Genomic DNA, 22,420 nt, shown 5'->3' on the forward strand with positions numbered 1-22,420 from the left:
TCAGACCATAATAAACACGTATGTTGATGGTTATGAGAGGATCCGTCGTGCAAAATTTCATTCCAATCGGATAAGAATTGCGCCCTCTAGACTCAAATAGAGTCAAGAAGTCAAGACCCAAGATCGGTTTATATGGCAGCTATGTCGAAACATGAACCGATATGGCCCATTTACAATCCCAACCGACCTACACTAATAAGAAGTATTTGTGCAAAATTTCAAGCCGCTAGATTTACGCCTTCGAAGGTTAGCGTGCTTTCGACAGAGAGACAGACGGACGGACGGACAGACGGATGGACTAGATCGACATAAAATGTCACGACGATCAAGAATATATATACTTTATGGGGTCTCAGACGAATATTTCGAGTAGTTACAACAGAATAACGAATTTATTATACCCCCATCCTATGGTGGAGGGTATAAAAATACAAAAGGTCAACTATTTTCCAACAAAAAAAAATTTTAGTTAAAATTTTCAATGAAATTTTTAAATTTGGCAGAAATTTTTTATATAAGAATTTGAAGAAAATCAAATTGCGGCATGATAATCTCATTACCATAAATTTTTCCATGCTAGAAGAACTTGATTAAATGTCCATCCCCGTTGGCTCTTGTCCTACTATGAATTCGTGCAATTTGTAAGCACCATGGCCCCCATAGTTTGCCATTTGTGTTATTGAGTCTCATATATCTATCGAATTTTTATTAATATTTCACACGCATCCTATCTATCCACTTACTGTTGCAACTTAAGCAGACAATTCCAGCTTCAAATTCAAGCCACTTGAAAATAATTCGTTGAGCTCCATTAGTTTCTTAGCAATCATTTGATCAAGAGTTGATCTTGTATACCGTGGCATTAGATATCGTGTCGGCATCATCTTCATATCTGGCTCCTTTATCCATATTGTGCTGTTGATTCGATTTCGTGGCTCAGTTTTCGTTTTCAATATGTTTTTCGTTTGTGTGCAAATAATCATCTCTTTAACAATCAATTTAATGGATTTTCTTACACACGAGTTGGAATTGAAAATCATATTAAGAAGCATAAAAAAGGGTTATTAAATAGGAGGGTAATTGAAAAATAAATTTCATTTCAAAGAAATTTTTGATAAAATTTTATTTTCTTAAAAACTTCGTCAAAATTTGATCTTTAAAAAAAAATACTTAGAAATTTATTTGAAATTAATATATAAGTAAACTAGCATCCCGGTGGACCGCTCTGCTACCCTCGTTTTTGATACTTTCGTTTTAAATAACCCTTTTTAGTGTAGGACTTCCAAAAACCTAGGTAGTCACTCAGTTTATAAGACTATGAAGTTTTCAGGAAATCTGTCCCCTTCTTAAAGAATGTGCCATTTTTTACGTTTTAGTAACTAAACAAATAAGAGCGTGCTAAGTTCGGCCGGGCCGAATCTTATATACCCTCCACCATGGATCGTATTTGTCGAGTTCTATGCGAGGTATCTGTTTTTTGGCAAACAAAGAATATTAAATAAAAACTGTTATGCTATTGGAGCTATATCAAGTTATAGTCCGATTCGGACCATATATGAATGCTGAACATTGTAGGAGTCATTGTGTTATATTTCAATTCATTCGGATAAGAATTGCGCCTTGTAGGGGCTCAAGAAGCAAAATCGGGAGATATGGGAGCTGTATCAAGCTATTGATCGATTTAGACCATATTAGACACGTATGTTGAAGGTCATGAGAGAAATCGTTGTACAAAATTTTAAACAAATCGGATGACAATGGCGCCCTCTAGAGGCTCAAGAAGACACAGCATAAACGATTTACAACGATTTCTTTATTAAGTTGAATGACCCTGGGTGCGTATGAATATTATTCCTTAATAATGTCCACATATCGGTACATCATACGCCACACTGGCCATAGAAGGTCCATATTAAAATACTTGGCTAAACAAGTATTTGTAAATTAAATAGCCAAATTATAGTTGTTATGAACTATGTGACATAACTTTTCCAATGAAATGCAGACGCATACAGATTGAGGTCCCCGTCGGCGTACAAGTCGTGGTGGAAGTTTTTTTGGGGAAGGGGTGGTCAAAATGTTACTTGGTCACCAATTTAAATATCAGTTTCTTAATCAACCTAACCTTCTATCAGGAAGCCACCTTAGCGCAGAGTTTAGCATGTCTGCCTAAGACGCTGAACGTCTGGGTTTGAATACTGCCGAGAATATCAAACAGCTTTGGTTATGCGCTCGTAATGCTGCCGCCATTAGTGTGGTATGACATGTAAAAACATCCCCCATAAAGGTTGTTGTTGTTGTAGCAATGAGTTATACACTGAGGCGGCAGCTCTTGCCGATGAAGAAGTCCATCGGGTCAATCCGGTACGAACAACCGGCTGCCATGGGATTGGTTGTTGTAACCCATAAAGGTGATGCACTGTGGCACACCGTTTGGAACCTGCTTTGAAAAGGAGGTCCCTTACCATTAAGTTTAAACTTGAATCGGACAGGACTCATTGACATGCGAGAGATTTGTTCCTGTTCCCTAATGGCAAACTGTATTACATGGCATTATATTCAACATACAGGTGTAGAGGTCTATCAAAACTAACTGTTTTAAATTTCATCCAAATCGGATGAAAAATTATACCTTTATGGACTCAATACTTCATATCGGCAGATCGGTCTACATGGCAACTATATCCAAATATGGTCCGATCTGGACGATATTCAACAAAAAGGTTTAGAAGGGTACCGGAACTCGCTGTGCCAAATTTCATGCAAATAGGATGAAAAATGCTCCTTCTATAACCTCATTACACAATATCGGGAGATAGGTATATATGGCAGCTATATCCAAATATGATCCGATATTGTACCACAATTGACAGGAGTGGGTAGGCGTCTACCAAAACACACTGTGCCAAATTTCATCGAATTCGGGTAATAAATGGATCTTTTATGGCCTCAATACCCTAGATCGGGTGGTCAGTTCATAGGGTAGCTATATCCAAATATATCCCGATCAGAACCGCACTTCACAGTAATGGAAAGGGGTCTACCAGAACTCACTACGCCAAATGTCATCGAAATCGAATGAAAAATGACCAATTTATTGCCTTCAGATTTTAAGTCTGGAGATCCGTCTATATAGCGGCTATATATAACTAAAATCCGATTTTATGAGATCAGAAGATCAGGTTTATATACAAAGAATATGAAATCATCTACCAGAACACACTGTGCCAAATTTTATCGAATTCGGGTAATAAATAGATCTTTTATGGCCTCAATACCCTATATCGGGTGGTCGGTCTAAGGGCAGCTATGTCAAATTTCATCGAAATCGGATGAAAAATTACCAATTTATTGCTTCAAGACTTTAAGTCTGGAGATCGGTCTATATGGCGGCTATATATTGGGTTGCCCAACAAGTAATTGCGGATTTTTCATATAGTCGGCGTTGACAAATTTTTTCACAGCTTGTGACTCTGTAATTGCATTCTTTCTTCTGTCAGTTATCAGCTGTTACTTTTAGCTTGCTTTAGAAAAAAAGTGTAAAAAAGTGTATTTGATTAAAGTTCATTCTAAGTTTTATTAAAAATGCATTTACTTTCTTTTAAAAAATTCGCAATTACTTTTTGGGCAACCCAATATAACAAAAATCCGATTTTATGAGACCAGAAGATCAGGTTTATGTACAAAAAATACAAAAGCATCAAAAATTTTTTAAAAAAATGTTTTTATAACCAAGATATCTGGAAAATTATTAATACCCAGCTTTTGGGTATAAATGGGTAAATACCCTTGTATTTACCCGATTTACCCAATTTATCGGGTAAATACCATTTGGGTATGTACCCATCGCCCATCTCTGACAATGATTTCTTCCTTCAATTATAAATGACCATGGGTGCGTATGAATACTTTTCGATAGTCATTCCCATATAGCCGTGCATCATACGCCACACTGGCCACTAAAGGTCCATATCTAAATACTTGGCTAAACAAGTATTTGTAAATTAAATTGCCAAAATATGGATGTTTTGAACTATGTGACATAACTTTTCTATTGGAAGGCAGCCGCAAACAGGTTGAGGTCCCCGTCGGCGTACAAGTCGTGGTGGAAGTTTTTTTTTTGGGAAAGGAGTGGCCCCACAGGTACTTGGCCACCAATTCATATATCAGTTTCCTAATCAACCTAACCTTCCAACAGGAGGCCCCCTTAGCACAGAGGTTGGCATGTCTGTTTTTGACGCTGAACGCCTGGGTTTGAATCCTGGCGAAAATATCACAAAAAAAAGTTTTCAGCTTTGATTATGCCGTCCTAATGCTGCCGCCATTAGTGAGGTATTATGCCATGTAAAAACACTTCCCCATAGAGGCGTCGCACTGCGGCAAGCCGCTCGGATTCGGCTGTAAAAAGGAGGTTCCTTACCATTAAGTTTACACTTGAATCGGATAAGACTCATTGACATGCGAGAAGTTTTCCCCTATTCCCTAATGGCAAACTGTTTTACATGGCATTATACCTCACTAATGTCGGCAGCATTAGGATAACCAAAGCTGACATTTTTTTTCTGAAATTCTCGCCAGGAATGTTGATGGGCAAATTTCCATTTACTCTTCTATCAAAGACCTCTTGCTTGTTCCCCAATCTGTCTACGTGTCAGTTTGGGGGATTATTTTGGGGGTGGTGTGGCATTTCAGATGCCTAATTCTAATAATTTGGTACCCATTTGGCGTCAATCGGTCATTATGCTCTTTTTGGTAGTGTTTTGAGATGGGGTGTTTCTCCCATTGCTTGACCCCAAAATGTTATTTTAATAAATTCGGGTTTTAGTTTTACCGCCTCCCTTAGATATCAAACAATGAGGCAGCCGGGGTTTAAATCAAGAAAATAGGATCACCCGTTTTTTTTTGAGTCCACAATACACAAAACCCCAACAGTTTGGCTTTGTTTATGAGATTTTGAAATCTTTCCATTTATTGCAGTCATAATAATTTGCATTAAAGTTTCTTAAATAACCCCCTACAGTAATTTGTTATACCCAAATCGGTTGGCTTTATAAGAAACCCCTCCTTCCTCAGGCTCAATTAAGTCGCAATGGTGAACATTGTATTATGACCATTGCTGAAGTGTATGTCTTGCAATTTTTTTTTTGCCATACGTGTACTCGTGTCTGAAACAAAATATGAACTATTAACAGTGAAGCTTGATTTGGGATTTGTGTTTAAAAAGGCAACTGTCCATTGCCCTCTTTGTGTTGGATCGATCGGTGTATGGCTTAGACTCAAATTGCTGGCATGAATCCAAAAAAAAAAAAAAACCAAGCAAAAATTGCTAGAGTTGTGCCTAACATTGAATGGCCGGGGTAATAGTCTCACCATACACCATGGTGGGTATAACTCTGAGCAGTGGCTTGTGTGATTTTTTTTTTTTGGTCTTTCATTATAATTGTGAGCTCCTCGTGTATGAGAATACATGACGAGGTCTGATGAACGAACAACAACAACAAAAATACAAAACACAACAACACTAAACCGGATTCTTGTTGGAGTAAGCCAACAAAAACAAAGGCTTTGAACAAAAAAAAAAACCAAAACAGAGAAAAATTTATTATTGGCACGTGCCATCGAATGGCTGAGATTAAGAGACAGACTGAAAATATGAACAACAGAGACCAGCCAAGCAAAAACAACTCCACACAGAAAGTTTGCAGCCGCAAAGAGCTTGAATGGAGGTGTAAAGCAATAGTTGCTTGTTTGACTGGCTGGCAGGCCGGTTGGCTGGCTGGATAATGGCATTATGCTATTATTATTAATGTTTTATTTTGTCATTGAAATTTTTTTAGATTGGATATCAATTAAACAAATGCTTAATTTAATTAAATATACAACTCCCCTCGCAAACAACAACAACAACAAAGTACCACAGAGACAAAAAAAAAAGTGAAAAATGATCAGGTGTTTGTGGTATGGTTTCAGTGAATGACTGACACAGCAGGGACGGTTACAGACAGACATTTCATATCAATTCAGGCGTTTATTTAAATTAAGTGAAACATTAATCTTTGGATCATTTGAAGCTATGAAATATCGAATGTGAAATGATATCCGCATAAGCAAAAGATGAATGATGCTTCAATAGCAGTTCGAGTAAACAAACCAATTGGTGGGGATAAGTTAATATTCGATTAAGAGCTCCTTGATGTTTGTCATTGAATGTTTGGAATTGAAGTTTGAAGATTTACTTAATTTGATCCCAATAGCACTTAGGAAATGCTAAAGCTGAAGAGGGGCAGAGAAATAAATATGAGGTTAACATGATTTCTCCAAAGGTTAATTTTGTTATTATTTGAAAACAGGGGGTGGGGGGGGGGTTAATGAGGAAGGGGGGTTAATGAGGAAGGGGGGTTAATGAGGAAGGGGTGTTAATGAGGAAGGGGGGTTTATGAGGAAGGGGGGTTAATGAGGAAGGGGCGTTAATGAGGAAGGGGGGGTTAATGAGGAAGGGGGGTTAATGAGGGGTGGGGTGGGGGGCGTTAATGAGATCGAGCTAGGAGCTTTTGATTTGAGAAAAAAAACGGATAACATCTTTGATTCAACAGCTGGTAAATTTAACGTCCACGAGGGAACGTCTAATAATGGATTGAGGCTTAAATGTAGACTGGCCCGCGGCAAAAATGGGACAATGATTTTTCTTACCGCGCAGCATTTACATGTTTTAGCTCCTCAATAGATGAGAAAACATTTCAATCATGCGGTACTAATCTTTTTATGTTTCACTCATACAATTCGGTATTGTTTTTGTACCAAACGGTGTTGCTTAACTATCAATACCATGTGGTACTGAAAAGAGCACTCGCTCAATTTTTCTCTGGGTTTGCCGGCATGGCGATAGGCTGTGGAGAAGAGCACTCGCGGCAAAGAATTTCAGAAGCTGCAAAAACTGAACTTAGGCATGTTTAGAAGTGATGCTGGATGTGAACTCTATTCTGCCACAAAGGTTGCGATTAGTCTGGGGCAACTTGTCAAGGACTGCGGGTATAGCGACAGATAAGCTTTGGATGCGATGGTTAGAGGAAGGTCACAGACTACCTGGCATCGATACCGATTAGAGATGGAATATTCGGAATTCACTTTTCTGGGAAGGAGGAGTGGTCCTCGAACTTTATGCATGGCTCTAAGATGAGGAATTTCAAGGAATTTCGGAAGCCGCAAATACTGAACTTGGGCATGTTTAGAAGCGATGCTGGATTTGAACCCTATTCTGCCACCAAGGTTGCGATTAGTCTGGGGCAACTTGACAAGGACTGCGGGTATAGCGACAGGTTAGCTTTGGATGCGATGGTTAGAGAAAAGTCACAAACCACCTGGGATCAATACCGATTTGAGATGGAATATTCGGAATTCACTTTTCCGGAAATGGGGTAGTGGTCCTAGGACTTTATGCATGGCTCTAAGATGAAGTCATCAGGTTATGGACCGATTTACCATACTTAGCATGGTTATTGAAAGTCATAACGAAACACATCATGCAAAATTTCAGCTTAATCAGATAAAAATTGCGCCCTCTAGAGGCTCAAGAAGTCAAGATTCAAGATCGATTATATGGCAGCTATATAAGATTATGGACCGATTTCATCTATACTTAGTGCAGTTGTTGAAAGTCATAACAAAACACGTCATGCAAAATTTGAGTTCAATCAGATAAGAATTGCGCCCTCTAGAGGCTACAGAAGTCAAGACCCCAGATCGGTTTATATGGCAGCTATATCAGGTTATGGACCGATTGGAACCATACTTAGCACAGTTATTGAAAGTCATAACGAAACACATCATGCCAAATTTCAGCCAAATCTGATAGGAATTGTGCCCTCTAGAGGCTCCTGAAGTCAAGACCCCAGATCGGTTTATATGGCAGCTATATCAAATTATGGAACGATTTCAACTATACTTAGCGCAGTTGTTGAAAGTCACAACGAAACACGTCATGCAAAATTTCAGCCAAATCGGATGAGAATTGCGCCCTCTAGAGGCTCAAGAAGTCAAGATTCAAGATCGTTTATATGACAGCTATATCAGGTTGCGGACCGATTTGAACAATGCTTAGCACAGTTGTTGAAAGTCACAACGAAACACGTCATGCAAAATTTCAGTCAAATCGGATGAGGATTGCGCCCTCTAGAGGCTCAAGAATTCAAATTTAAGCTCAGTGAAAAGGGGCCACCTTTTTATAACCGAATGCAAACGACGTGCCGCAGTGTTTGACGAGAAGTGTTTACATGGCATAGTACCTCACAAAAGTCGACTGCATTGGAAAGGGGTAACCACCGTTGAAATTTTTTTCTCATGTTCTCACTAGGATTCGAACCCAGGCGTTTAACGCCATAGGCGGGTTTGCTAACCTCTGCGCTAGGGTGGCGTATGCAATCTGGTTAGAAATCTGGCAATCTGGCTAGAAAAACCCATAGCAAATGAATGGAACCTCAGCATACTATGCCCCGTACACAAGAAAGGGGACAAGACAGTATGTGCCATCAGGGTTATAACAACCAGGATGGAAAGTTCACGAACGGTTTGGAGTTTAAGGAGGAGATTAACGCTTTCTTAGAGAATGGCACGATCCTCATTATTTGGATGCCGGACCATAGCGGAGTAAAAGGATATGGGAGGGCAGACGATTTGGCCGTAGGTGCCAAAGGATTGCTTTGTCTTTGTGAGCTATAAAGTCGTCCTCGACAACACTGAGTTTGATAAACATGCACTAAATTGTTTGTAGGATTGAAGTGGGATATTGGATCCATAGTCGCCGTTAAGAACCCCATTCTTCCTATTCCTATTAGTGAAGGTCAGATGAGTTTGTATATGGGTTATATCGGTCTATGTTTTGATATAGCTTCCATATAAAATGATCTCCCGATTACACTTTTTGAGCCTCTAGAGAGCGTAGATCTTATCCGATTTAGCTGAAACTTTGTAAAATAACATCTCTTACAACCTCCAACACAAGCGCCAAGTATGGCCCAGCACGTGGTAGCTGTGAGCACCACACAAGCTGAAACATTGAGGTCCGATCTGTGTGGTGTTCATTGCTGTTACGAGAAGCTTAGCTGCAAGCAACCGGGCTCGTCCACAGGTTGCGGTTAGTGGAGTAGCTGCAACAGCAGTCGCGGACACTCAGCGGTATCGAGCGAAGAGTCTCAGCGAGAGGCCGGGCGGCACCTGCTCTTGCACAAATACTGAGTGCCTATGAAGCTCGATATGACATGGCGGGTTATTGGCGCCTCTAAATAACCAATGGCCACCCTCTTCCCGCTGCGATCAGTCCTTCGGACCTAAACGAGCTTGCTTATCTACAGGAGCATGACGAGGATCGCTACCTCCACATGCAAAACAAGGCCTGAAGCGGTCTAAAACCTGATACAGCTCCCACATAAACCGATATTCCTATTGATTCTTGATTTGACCGAAATTTTGCACAACGTCTCCTATGATCCTAAACACTGTGGGTGAAACAGGCTCCGACGTAGGTAGATCCGTGCTTGCGTTGGGATTGGCGGTTATTCACTTCCCGCTCGGTTTTCTCTACTCCTCCCGTTTTTTTCTTTTTTTCCTTTCATTCGTGTTTTACCTCTAGTATGAGGTCTCACTTTTTTCCTTTTTCTTCCCCTTTCTCTCTCTAGGGTACCACAATGGGCCAAACTGGCCTCCGAGTGAACTCACCTTTGGTGGGCGACCAATGATTTTTGACATAAAATCGCACCTGCAACAAGTCAAATTTTCCCCAATTTTTTTTTTTGCCCGATGCTGAAATTCAGAATAGTGGGATGTGTTTGCCCTTCGAGATTTTTTCTGTATATGGTCCGGATCCATCCACATTTGGATATATATGCTTTGCATTCCGATTTTCCAATTTAAGATCCAGGACCCATAATTTCCTTGAAATGTCGAATCTCGAGGGGCCTAACAGGTCGAATATAGTCTAAATTGGTCTATATTTGACGATAAAGTTTTTGATTTCGCTGAAACGTGTTACGTCCTTCGACGTTCGAACAACGTAGATGGCCATTAGTTATTTGAAGGCGCCAATAACTCGCCTTATCTCGAGTATCATTGGCACTAAGTATTTAATTAAGAGCCAGTACTACCAGACTCCTCACTGAGACTCAACTCTCGAAAATCGCTGACTGCCGAGAGATTTTATAATGAGCGCAGAAGATCGAGGCGCTTGGAACGATATTCTGTCATACCCAATTAAAGTAAAATAAGTACCTATATTAGACCCATTTATTGCCCGATTTCACGTGAGAAGATCGCCCTATAATCTCAATTAGCCATAGTCTGAGAACAGTAGAAGAGAATAATACAACGAGATTAATTTTCATGATGTTTGTGTTCCCCCGGTATGATTAACTTTGTGGGTTAAGTGGTGTATTTCGTGTAAATGTGAATCGCATTAACACAAAAACTTTTTGTACCCTTTATTCTACTCATAAGTGTAAACAAACCTATTACATGCGTTTCCATCTTCAGCATCCCCAACATCGATAACAAAACCTTCTCCTATATTTAATCTAATCCATCTTTACCCCACGAAGTTAATGTGCTAAAGAAATTTGTCCCCTAGTGTCTTTGGTTGACAATAATCTACAGTACGTTAATTTGTCTCATGAGAATGAACAACACTTTAGAGAAAAAAATCTCAAAAAAAAAAACTTCAAACAAAGAGCATAGAAAACTTCTATGCCTTTACATAGGTCAGCAACCGTTGGCAGATCTTTACATTTGTTGTTGTTTTCAAAGCAGCCTTAGGCAAACACACAAACCACCAAACACACACACCACACCCTACCCTACCCCACCAAGAGAATGCTGATGGGCCGCACACTTAAATGATTTTAAACAACAAGTGCAATACTCACTCTCTGTTGTACTAAGTGAGACAATTTACAGTCAATATTAACACTACTACAAACAAGAAGCCCACCACATCATCATTAACACTAACGACCCGTCAATTATTACCCCCCGCCATAGGTACAGCTACAAATGTCTCTCATCTTGTTGTACAACAAAGTAATAAAATGGAATTAATTGATGTTGATGTTGTTGTTGCTCTTGCTTTAATGTCAGTGCTTTTAGCACAGCAACTATCAGCAGCAGCAGCAGCACTCCACATACATGCTTGACTCATTGCCAGTCGTCTGTCTGCTCAATTTGAATGTGATAAAATTTAAGTTGACTATACCTCCTCATACGCCTGCTGCTCTCTGCTATGTCCCCTTAGTATTACTATCCTTCGCCCAGGAGTTGTAACAACAAACCATTCATTTATTCATTCATTCATGTTTTGCCATCCATTGATAACCAGTAGCAAAACAGGACAGAGCCCAATCAAGCAACAGGATAATTTGGCTCAAGGAAGGACATGCCATGCCAATGCATGCAACGTGCAAATGCGTGGGAATGTTGAGAAAAGTGTGTTTCCCACGAAATCCTTGTGTCCTCTGATATATACTTAAAACTGCATATCCTCTCAAGGGATCTCAAATTAATATTTAACAACCTTACCCAAGAAACAACACAACAGCAGCAACAACCACACATAACATCTTCCGTAATCCTTAAAGAGACAGACATGCAGACAGACATTTATTGAGCCACAACCACAGCAAGGGCAACAAGCAACAATCTCCCCTTCTTTTTTAATGTTTTTGCCCGATCTTTCGAAATCATGAGAAAATTTCTTCAGCAACACCTGCCGATTTTTTTTGCTTTGCCTGCCATCCCCTTGTTTTATGACTGGCTAGCAGGCTCGCTGACTGACTGCCTTCCCCTTTGCCAGTAAAAGTAAACATTTAATTTCGTTCAAGCCCGAAGACAGACGGAATTAATGTGCATTTATCAATAAGGCACCATTCTGAACTAAATCTAGATGGAAAAAAAACAAAACACTTCCAAAACATTTTCCCACACTTTTGAATTTGTTCTTTATGGTGACTAAAGAGCAGGAATAAACAGGGGTTCCTGCCATGCAACAATAACAAAACAGATCCCTTTTTTGAATGAAATTGTATCTGCATTATCAACAACCTCCTCCTCACTGAGCTCTAACCTCAAGGGACCTGCCAAACGTGCTCTCTTTCTCTTGGTGTTACTTACTCTCTCAACTTCAACTCACAGTGAGTTAAGGCTCTTCCCATTCTCCCTTTTGATTTTCATATAAGAAAAAAGACAACAACAACACCAGCAGATGAGTGCACAGGGTTCTTATGTTGTTTGTTTTTTTTTTAGGGTGAGGTCGACACACTTGCGTGTGCTGCCGCTGCCTTATTGTGGTGGGCTATGAGTTTTGTTGTTTTTGCTTCAGGGTTTTTCTGGTTCTGTTTCTCTTACTGTTTATTTCCCTTGAAATATGAGTATGAACAGCGTACTACTGCTGCTAGCTGGCTGTACTTCCAATTTCAATTTTTCTCCCTTTCCGTTGCAGAACAGAGAGCTAGCTAATGGTGTGCGAGTGCGTGTTTGTAGTTCAAGGAAATGCAGTCGTCACGAGTATAAAAGCCGCTTGCATTTCCATTTCAAAATCATTCTCAATTCGTGTTCAACACAAGTAACATCAACAGGAAAGAAAAATATTTCGACAAAAATAATGTGCCAACAAATGGAAAACAACAACGTCGTTGCCAACAACAAAATGAAGACCAATAGCTACAGCATTAAGAAAGTGCTCAAGACTTTCTTCAAAAAACATCATAAGCAGCAGCAGCATGAACAACAAGCGCCCATGTGCCACAGTGATAACTGCTCCACCAGCACCGGCTATTCCAGCTACTCTTCTACATCTTATGAAGATTTGGAAAACTATCGTAATATGCAAGCAGAACATCAACAATATTTCAATGAAATCGATGACAATGCTGCCAATGAGAAGTTGGCTGATATGTGCTGCGAAAATGAAGATGAGGATATCTATGTGCCGGTACGTTTTGCACGCACCGAAGCTGGCACCTTCTTCTGGACCACCAATTTGCAGCCAGTAACCAGCACCATAACGCCCGCCGTGGATGAGGATTTAGTGCAGCCAGCCTACTGTTACAGCAACTATCAATACCCTTTGATGCAGTTTCAAGATCGTTGGGCCCAGGCTTAAAACAGCAAAGAGGCAAACTAATCTCACCTACCTGGTAGTAGAACTTGAAAGCTTTAACTAAATCAACTTGCATGTGATATCCAGTAGCAGGCACTAGCAGCAGCAGCCGCAGCAGCACTTAATGATAAGATTGTTCAAATTATTGTTAATATTTAGTTTTATACAAAAAAAAACCAATCGATGTCTTCCCTTAGTCTTTAGTTAAAACAAATGATATTAAAGGAAAAAAAAAACAACTAACTAGTATTTAGAATCCTTGTGATAAAAACCCAGAAAAAAAGCTTTAAAATACAACAAACATTTTAACAAAAACAAAACAATTGCTCTTTTCTATTCAAGTTCATTAAACAAAGGGAAAAAGGTGTGGACATTTTTTTACCTACAAATTTAGGATAACCAAGCAGGAAAAAATCAAACAAGGCTTAAAATTTTACTTTATAATTTTTTTAATGAAAAAAAAAAATAAAAAATAAAATATTATAAATAAAATATAATAAAATAAAACAAAAAAATTAACTAAAAATATTAAATTAAAAAACATACAATAAAATGAAAAAAAAAAAATAAAATAAAATAAAATAAAATGAAAAAAAAAATAAAAAAGTAAAATAAAATAAAATAAAATAAAATGAAACGAAATAAAATAAAATAAAATAAAATAAAATAAAATAAAATAAAATAAAATAAAATAATATAAAATAAAATAAAATAAAATGAAACGAAATAAAATGAAACGAAATAAAATAAAATAAAATAAAATAAAATAAAATAAAATAAAATAAAATAAAATAAAATAAAATAAAATGAAATGAAATGAAATGCAATGAAATGAAATGAAATGAAATGAAATGAAATGAAATGAAATGAAATGAAATGAAATGAAATGAAATGAAATGAAATGAAATGAAATGAAATGAAATAAAATAAAATAATATGGAATAAAATAAAATAAAATAAAATTTAAAAAAACATATACAATAAAAGAAAAAAAATTAAAAATAAAACCTAATTAAAAAAATAAAAAACTTAAATAAAATAAAAGAAAAAACTTAAAATAAATCCAACTGAAATAAAATAAAATAAATAATAATTGCGCCATCTAGCGGCTCCAGAAATGAAGATCCCAAAATCGGTCCATATGGGAGCTATATCATTTTATAAACCAATTTGAACCGATTTAAGTCATGCTTGGTGTAGTTGTTAGCAATTAGATAAAAAAAAAATCATGCTAAATTTCAGCCAAATCGGATAAGAATTGCGACCTCTAACGGCTCAAAAAGCCATGAACCGAATTCGGTTCATATGTGAGTTATAACAGGTTATGAACCGATTAAGACCATATTAAGCAGGGTTATTGATTGCCAAAACAAAGCAATTCGTGCAAAATTTCAGACAAATCGGATAATAATTGCGCCCTCTAGCGGCTCAAGTAGTCAAAATCCGAGATCGGTTTATATGGTTATGAACCGATTTGAACCAAACTTGGCATTGTTGAAAGTCAAAATAAAATACTTGGTGCAAAATTTCAGCCAAATCGGATAAGAATTGCACCATCAAGAGGCCCAAAAGGTCAAGATCCGATATCGGTTTATATGGGAGGTATATCAGGTTATCAAACGATTAAAACCATACTTGACAACGTTGTCGGAAGTCATAACCAAAAGATTTGATGCAAAAATGCTCCCAAATCGGGTAATAATTGCGCGCCCTAGCAGCTCAAGAAATCAAGGTCCGAGATCGGTTTATATGGGAGCTATATCAGGTAATGAAGCGATTTGGACCATACTTGACGCAGTTGTTGCAAGTGAAAACAAACCACTTCATGCAAAAATGCAGACAAATCGTACAATAATTCGTACAAATCATCCTTGGCGCAGTTGCTGATGGTCAAACCAAAATACTTCATGCAAAAATCGAATCAGCCAAATCGGTTATTTATTGCGCCCTCTAGATACTCACGAAGTCAAGATCCGAGATCCGTTTATGTGGGAGCTATATGAACCGATTTGAACCATACTTGGCGTAGTTGTGTGAAATTAGAAAAAAATACTTCAAACTAAATTTCAGCCAAATTGGATAATAATTGCGACCTCTAGCGGCTCGAGAAGTCAAGATCCGAGATCGGTTTATATTGTTATGAACCTATTTGGACCATACTTGGCAGAATTGTTGGTCAAAATAAAACACTTGGTGCGAAATTTCAGACAAATCGGATAATAATTGCGCCCTTTAGCGGATCCAGAAGTCAAGATTCAAAATCGGTTTATATGGGAGCTATATAAGGTTAAAAACCGATTTATATCATACTTGACACAGTTGTTTGCACAATCCGCGTTTGGGTGCCGGACCATAACGGAGTAAAGGGGAATTAAATGGCAAACGATTTGGCTGTGAAGACCAGAGAACTGCCGTCGATAAACTTGTTTAACCCGCAGCCTTTCGGGTCGACACAGTCCGATTTAAGGGCGTGGGCGACATACACTGGAGGCCACTGTAGCGCAGAGGTTAGCATGTCCGCCTATGACGCTGAACGCCTGGGTTCGAATCCTGGCGAGACCATCAGAAATAAATTTCAGCGGTGGTTTTCCCCTTCTAATGCTGGCAACAATTGTGAGGTAATATGCCATGTAAAACTTCTCTTCAAAGAGGTGTCGCACTGCGGCACGCCGTTCGGACTCGGCTATTAAAAGGAGGCCCCTTATCGCTGAGCTTAAATTTGAATCGGACTGCACTCATTGATAGGTGAGAAGTTTGTCCCTGTTCCTTAGTGGGAAAGTTCATGGGCAAAATTTGCAATTTGCAACACTATGGAACAGCGAAACAGTCGGTAGGGCGGCGAAAATCCTATGTGATGATCCGGATGGTGAGAGGACGAGGCTATTACTGAAAGAAAGTAAGAAGAAGGTCAGTATAGTTTTTGGTGTCATAACGGGACACATAGGACTACGAGCTCACTTATGCAAAATCAGTGTGGCAAGTGATGGTATGTGGGGAAGATGATGAGACGTTAAGGAATTTCCTATGGCATTGCCCGGCTTTTACGGCTAACAGACACCGGCACTTAGGTGGGGACACGGTACCAGACATGAACCAACCTAGGGCAGCAGTATGGAAAATAATCAGCGTAAAAATCTAAGACGATCTAGCCATGTACGTCCCTCTGTCCGTCTGTCTGTTGAAATCACGCTACAGCCTTAAAAAATAGAGATAATGAGCTGCAACTTTGCACAGATTCTTTTTTTGTCCATAAAGAGCGGAGATGGGCTATACGGACTATATCTTGATATAGCCCCATATAGACCGATCCGCCGATGTAGGGTCTTAGGCCCATAAAAGCCACATTTGTTATCCGATTTTGCTGAATTTTGGAACAGTGAGTTGTGTTAGGCCCTTCGACATCCTTCTTCAATTTGGCTCAGATCGGTCCAGATTTGGATATAGCTGCCATATAGACCGATCCCTCGATTTAAGGTTTTGGACCCATTAGAGGCGCATTTATTATCCGATTTTGCTGAAATTTCGGACAGTGAGTTGTGTTAGGCCCTTCGACATCTTTCTTCAATTTGGCTCAGATCGGTCTAGATATGGATATAGCTGCCATATAGACCGATCCCTCGATTTAAGGTTTTGGACCCATAAAAGGCGCATTTATTATCCGATTTTGCTGAAATTTGGGACAGTGAGTTGTGTTAGGCCCTTCGACATCCTTCTTCAATTTGGGCCAGATCAGTCAAAATTTGGATAAAGCTGCCATATAGACCGATCCGCCGATTTAGGGTCGATTTAAGGTTTTTGACCCATAAGAGGCGCATTTATTGTTCGATTTTGCCAAAATTTGGGACAGTGAGTTGTGTTAGGCTCTTCGACATTTTTCTGCAACTTGGCCCAAATTGGTCCAGATTTGGATAAAGCTGCCATATAGACCGATCTCTCGAATAAGATTTCGGGGCCATAAAAGCCACATTTATTATCCGATTTTGCTAAAATTTGGGACAGTGAGTTGTGTTAGGCCCTTCGACATTCTTCTTAAATTTCATCCAGATCGGTTCGGATTTGGATATAGCTGCCATATAGACCGATCTCTCGATTTAAGGTTTTGGACCCATTAGAGGCGCATTCATTGTCCGATTTTGTCAAAATTTGGGACAGTGAGTTGTGTTAGGCCCTTCGACATCCTTCTTCAATTTGGCTCAGATCGGTCCAGATTTGGATATAGCTGCCATATAGACCGATCCCTCGATTTAAGGTTTTGGACCCATAAGAGGCGCATTTATTATCCGATTTTGCTGAAATTTCGGACAGTGAGTTGTGTTAGGCCCTTCGACATCTTTCTTCAATTTGGCTCAGATCGGTCTAGATTTGGATATAGCTGCCATATAGACCGATCCCTCGATTTAAGGTTTTGGACCCATAAAAGGCGCATTTATTATCCGATTTTGCAGAAATTTGGGACAGTGAGTTGTGTTAGGCCCTTCGACATCCTTCTTCAATTTGGGCCAGATCAGTCAAAATTTGGATAAAGCTGCCATATAGACCGATCCGCCGATTTAGGGTCGATTTAAGGTTTTTGACCCATAAGAGGCGCATTTATTGTTCGATTTTGCCAAAATTTGGGACAGTGAGTTGTGTTAGGCTCTTCGACATTTTTCTTCAATTTGGCCCAGATCGGTCCAGCTTATTATCGTCAACTATTCAGTTTGAATCCTTTTCGCTAAACCAGGATCATCATCTGAATCGCTCTTGTTCCTCGGATCGCTAGATGAATGCCTTCTCTATATTCCATGTTTCTGTGACTACACAAAGAGTCCTATTCCTGGAAACATAAACAAATCCTTTGTCATGTTTCCCAAATAGAAATTGTTATCATAACAACCATTGACTTCAACAAAAAAGAGAAAATATGAGAACAGGATCATTTCTCAAAAACCAAAATCTCGGAAGACTAAACACAAATCTAACCATATCCTTGATAAGACAAACATTTCTTGTTATCTGGCACACAAACATCACAACCGTATAGAAATTGTGACAAGTGTTGCAGACATAGGCATATGTTAGAGGTATGTGGGTAAATAAACAAACAACAACTAGCCCATGGCTAAAGGAACCTCAAATCCTAGCCAAGTAAATTTCTTGTTTTTTTTTTTTCTTTTACAAAATAACCATGATGTCTGCATGACCTCCCGAAAGCCGTTGTCATCATCGTCATGGCTGTCAATAACATCGTTGTCTTCATAATCGAAGACATGTTTATTAGGTGCTGGCTGGCAGTCATTTGCCAATGGGTGCTAGCTCGTCACCTTCAGGTTTCGTGGAATCATTTACAAGCCAAACCCGGCCTTACGCGCATGCAAGAATGCAGCAGCGACACAAACAAATGATGATTGCCACCAGCACCATCACCACCGCCATCATCGACATCAGCACCACAAGTTACAAGAACACTTAACCATAAAACTAATAACCAAACAACTTTTTAACGAGCCGTTCCTGCATGCGCTTGCTCCCTTCGCCCAGCTCACCATTATCGAATTCCTTGGGTTTAAGTCACCGCCACGGTGTTTTGCATATAAATTGGGTTCCACCTCCACCTCCTCCTCCTCCACCTCTTGAAATTGGCCTCTTGACCACATGCTTGAGTTGTGAGTAAAGTGAAATCACCAATTTCCCCAGAAATTCATGGCGGATGTGGAAATATGATTCAAGAGGAATGAATGCTGCATCAAATGCAGGAAGAAAATGTATTAGGATTTCAGTGGACAGGAACATGGCGGCACGAGTAACAAGTGTTGGAAATCAAGAAACCTTGCTGTGCAAACTGCCAACTTTTTTTTTTGTATTTTCAAGTGTTTCCTTTTCCATGAATTGTTGCATGTTTCAGGGAGACAAAAAAGGAAATAGGAGAAGAGAGCGGCAAAATTTTATTGGACTAAGAAATATGTGACATTTAGCATCATTCGATTGAGTAGAAAAAGGATTTAAAGAAATTTTTTGCCGAAAGGAAAATTAAGGAAAATCAGATGGATAGAACACAACTATGCCATTATTTTGTTTCATATAAAATTAAAAAACAAATCTAAAATTTTCAATAAAATACAAATATTGGGTTGCCCAAAAAGTAATTGCGTATTTTTTAAAAGAAAGTAAATGCATTTTTAATAAAACTTAGAATGAACTTTAATCAAATATACTTTTTTACACTTTTTTTCTAAAGCAAGCTAAAAGTAACAGCTGAAGAAAGAATGCAATTACAGAGTCACAAGCTGTGAAAAAATTTGTCAACGCCGACTATATGAAAAATCCGCAATTACTTTTTGGGCAACCCAATATTTTTAAAATTTATCTGTTTGCGCTTTCTTTTTTGGTCTTGAAATCTTATTTAGATTCAAATGGATTCACAAGCGCAATAGAAAACAAGTAAAACGGCGTTAAGCTCGGCCGGGCAGAACTTTGAATATCCACCAGCCCGGGAATACATGTAAACCAACTTTCGTTATAATCCGGTGAAAAATGCATAGTTTATGCCCCCATAGCACCTTTATCGAAATATGGTCCGATTTGGCCCAAATTCGAAACGGACAGTTATTAGACCACTGTCCGTTTCGAACTTGGCCAAGTCATAGTTCAATTTGTAGCACAAAATATTGGTCTTTTAAGTAGCCACATCCAAACATGGACCGATCTGAACCATATGCGACAGGGATGTCGAAAAGCCTAACATAAGTCACTGTCCCAAATGTTGGCAAAATCGGATAATAAATGCTCCCAAAACCTTAAATCTGGAGATCGGTCTATATGGCAGCTATATCCAAATCTGGGCCGATCTGGACCAAATTGAAGAAGGATATCGAAGGGCCTAACACAACTCACTGCCCCAAATTTTGGCAAAATCGGACAATAAATGCGCCTTTTATGGGCCCAAGACCTTAAATCGAGAGATCGGTCTATATGGCAGCTTTATCCAAATCCATACCGTTCGGGGCCAAATTGAAGAAGAATGTCGACTCCCCCAGGGTTTATATGGGAACTGCATCAAGCTATTGATCGATTCAGACCATACTAGACACATATGTTGAAGGTCATGAGAGAAGCCCTTGTACAAAATTTCAGCCAAATCGGATGAGAATTGCGCCCTCTAGAGGTTCAAGAAGTCAGGATCTCAGATCGGTTAATATGGCAGCTATATCAGGTTCTATATCGATTTACGCCATACTTAGCACAGTTATTGGAAGCCATAACAAAACACCTCATGCAAAATTTCAGTCAAATCGGATGAGAATTGCACGCTCAATTGGCTCAAGAAGTCAAAATCCAAGATCGGTTTATATGACAGCTATACCAGATTATGAACCGATTTCATCATATAAATCATACTTAGCACAGTTGTTGAAAGTAATACCAAAACACTACGTGCAAAATTTCAGTTAAAACGGAAGAGAATTGCGCCCTCAAGGGGCTCAAGAAGTCAAGACCCAAGATCGGTTTATATGGCAGCTATATCAGGTTATGAACCGATTTGAACCATACTTGGCACAATTGTTGGATATCATAACAAAACACGTTGTGCAAAATTTCATTCCAATCGGATGAGAATTGCGCACTCTAGAGATTCAAGAAGTCAAGACCCAAGATCGGTTTATATGACATCTATATCAGGTTATGAACCGATTTGAACCATACTTGGCACAGTTGTTGGATATCATAACAAAACACGTCGTGCAAAATTTCATTCAAATCGAATAAGAATTGCGCCCTCTAGGGGCTCAAGAAGTCAAGATCCAAGATCGGTTTATATGACAGTTATACCAGATTATAAACCGATTTGAACCATACTTGGCACAATTTTTGGATATCATAACAAAACACGTTGTGCAAAATTTCATTCAAATCGAATAAGAATTGCGCCCTCTAGGGGCTCAAGAAGTCAAGACCCACTATCGGTTTATATGACAGCTATATCAGGTTATGGACCGATTTGAAACATACTTGGCACAATTGTTGGATATCATAACAAAAGACGTCGTGCAAAATTTCATTCCAATCGGATGGGAATTGCGCCTTTTAGAGGCTCAAGAAGTCAAGACCCAAGATCGGTTTATATGGCAGCTATATCAAAACATGGACCGATATGGCCCATTTACCATACCAACCGACCTACACTAATAAGAAGTATTTGTGCAAAATTTCAAGCGGCTAGCTCTACTCCTTCTGAAGTTAGCGTGCTTTCGACAGACAGACGGACGGACGGACATGGCTAGATCGACATAAAATTTCGCGACGATCCAGAATATATATACTTTATGGGGTCTCAGACGAATATCTCGAGTAGTTACAAACAGAATGACGAAATTAGTATACCCCCCATGGTGGAGGGTATAAAAATGTTAGCCAAATCGTACAAAAATTGCGGCTTGTAAGGGCTCAAGAAGTCAAATCGGGAGATCGGTTTATATGCGAGCTATATCATGTTCTTGACCGATTTAGGGCGTATTTGCCAAAGTTGTTTGAAGTCATAAGAGAACACTTTGTGCAAAGTTTCAGCCAAATTGGACAAAAACTGCGGCTTGTAAAGGCTCAAGAAGTCAAATCTGGAGATCAGTTTGTATGGGAGCGATATCAGGCTATAGACCGATTCGGACCGTTCTTGGCAGAGTTGTTGGGAGCCGTAACGAAACACTGCATGCAAAATTTCAGCCAAATCGGACAACGATTGCGGCTTATAAAGGCTCAAAAAGTCAAATCGGGAGATCGATTTATATGGGAGCTATATCAGGCTATAGAACGATTCGGACCGTTCTTGACAGAGTTGTTGGAAGTTACAACGGAACACCACGGTATCCGATTTAGGTCCTCCAGGGAACTGGAGTCTGCGGTGAATTTTGTTACGGAAAGCCTATATGAGGCCTTTCAACAGACATGGGTCCCGCCGCCTAAGACGAACCAAGCGTAGTGAATACAGGAACTGAAGGTATTCAAGATGGAAAGCAGGAGGCTCCTTAGCAAGGCGAAGAGAGAGAGAGAAAGAGAGAGAAGAGGGATGGGACGAATATCGTAAAGCCCGGGGCAAATTCCAGAAAAATATGGGAAGAGAGGGCAAAATTCTTCAGAGAATTTGGGGGCGCTGGAGAGGCTCTTGGATTGCGCAACGTGCTCTCAAAGGCTTCTAGCACGCCCAGCTCTCTGAGGAGAGAAGATGGAACTCACACCAAGAGTAACCAGACGGAACTACTGGTAAAGACACTTTTTCCAAGCAGCCGGGAAGAGCACGATGATCGGCTG

At 39.3% G+C, this 22,420-nt stretch overlaps 2 protein-coding genes across 3 annotated transcripts in view; one reads left to right on the forward strand and one right to left on the reverse strand.

Moving 5' to 3' along the window:
* Window positions 1-541: 541 nt before the first annotated feature.
* LOC131995026 (uncharacterized) overlaps window positions 542-22,420 on the reverse strand; it is a 162,173-nt gene continuing 140,294 nt past the window's right edge. The window contains exons 3-4 of one of the 2 annotated variants that reach the window (XM_059362586.1): window positions 744-1,011; window positions 542-694 (exon numbers count right to left, since the gene is read on the reverse strand). In XM_059362586.1, the coding sequence (XP_059218569.1) occupies window positions 753-1,011 (259 nt within the window). In that variant the 3' untranslated portion in view covers window positions 542-694; window positions 744-752. Of the gene's footprint in view, window positions 1,012-22,420 lie in introns of both variants that reach the window. The other variant, XM_059362585.1, reaches the window with a different exon arrangement.
* LOC106083620 (enhancer of split malpha protein) lies at window positions 12,597-13,338 on the forward strand. Its single transcript, XM_013246767.2, has one exon. The coding sequence runs from the start codon at window positions 12,641-12,643 to the stop codon at window positions 13,139-13,141; it is 501 nt and encodes a 166-aa protein (XP_013102221.2). The 5' UTR covers window positions 12,597-12,640; the 3' UTR covers window positions 13,142-13,338.

The sequence above is a fragment of the Stomoxys calcitrans genome, chromosome 2 (assembly GCF_963082655.1).
Source record: "Stomoxys calcitrans chromosome 2, idStoCalc2.1, whole genome shotgun sequence".
Classification (NCBI taxonomy): Eukaryota; Metazoa; Arthropoda; class Insecta; order Diptera; family Muscidae; genus Stomoxys; species Stomoxys calcitrans.

What these genes read in the sequence shown, in the direction of transcription:
- LOC106083620 (XM_013246767.2), top strand. Translation starts at nt 12,641, where the DNA reads ATGTGCCAACAAATGGAAAACAACAACGTCGTTGCCAACAACAAAATG.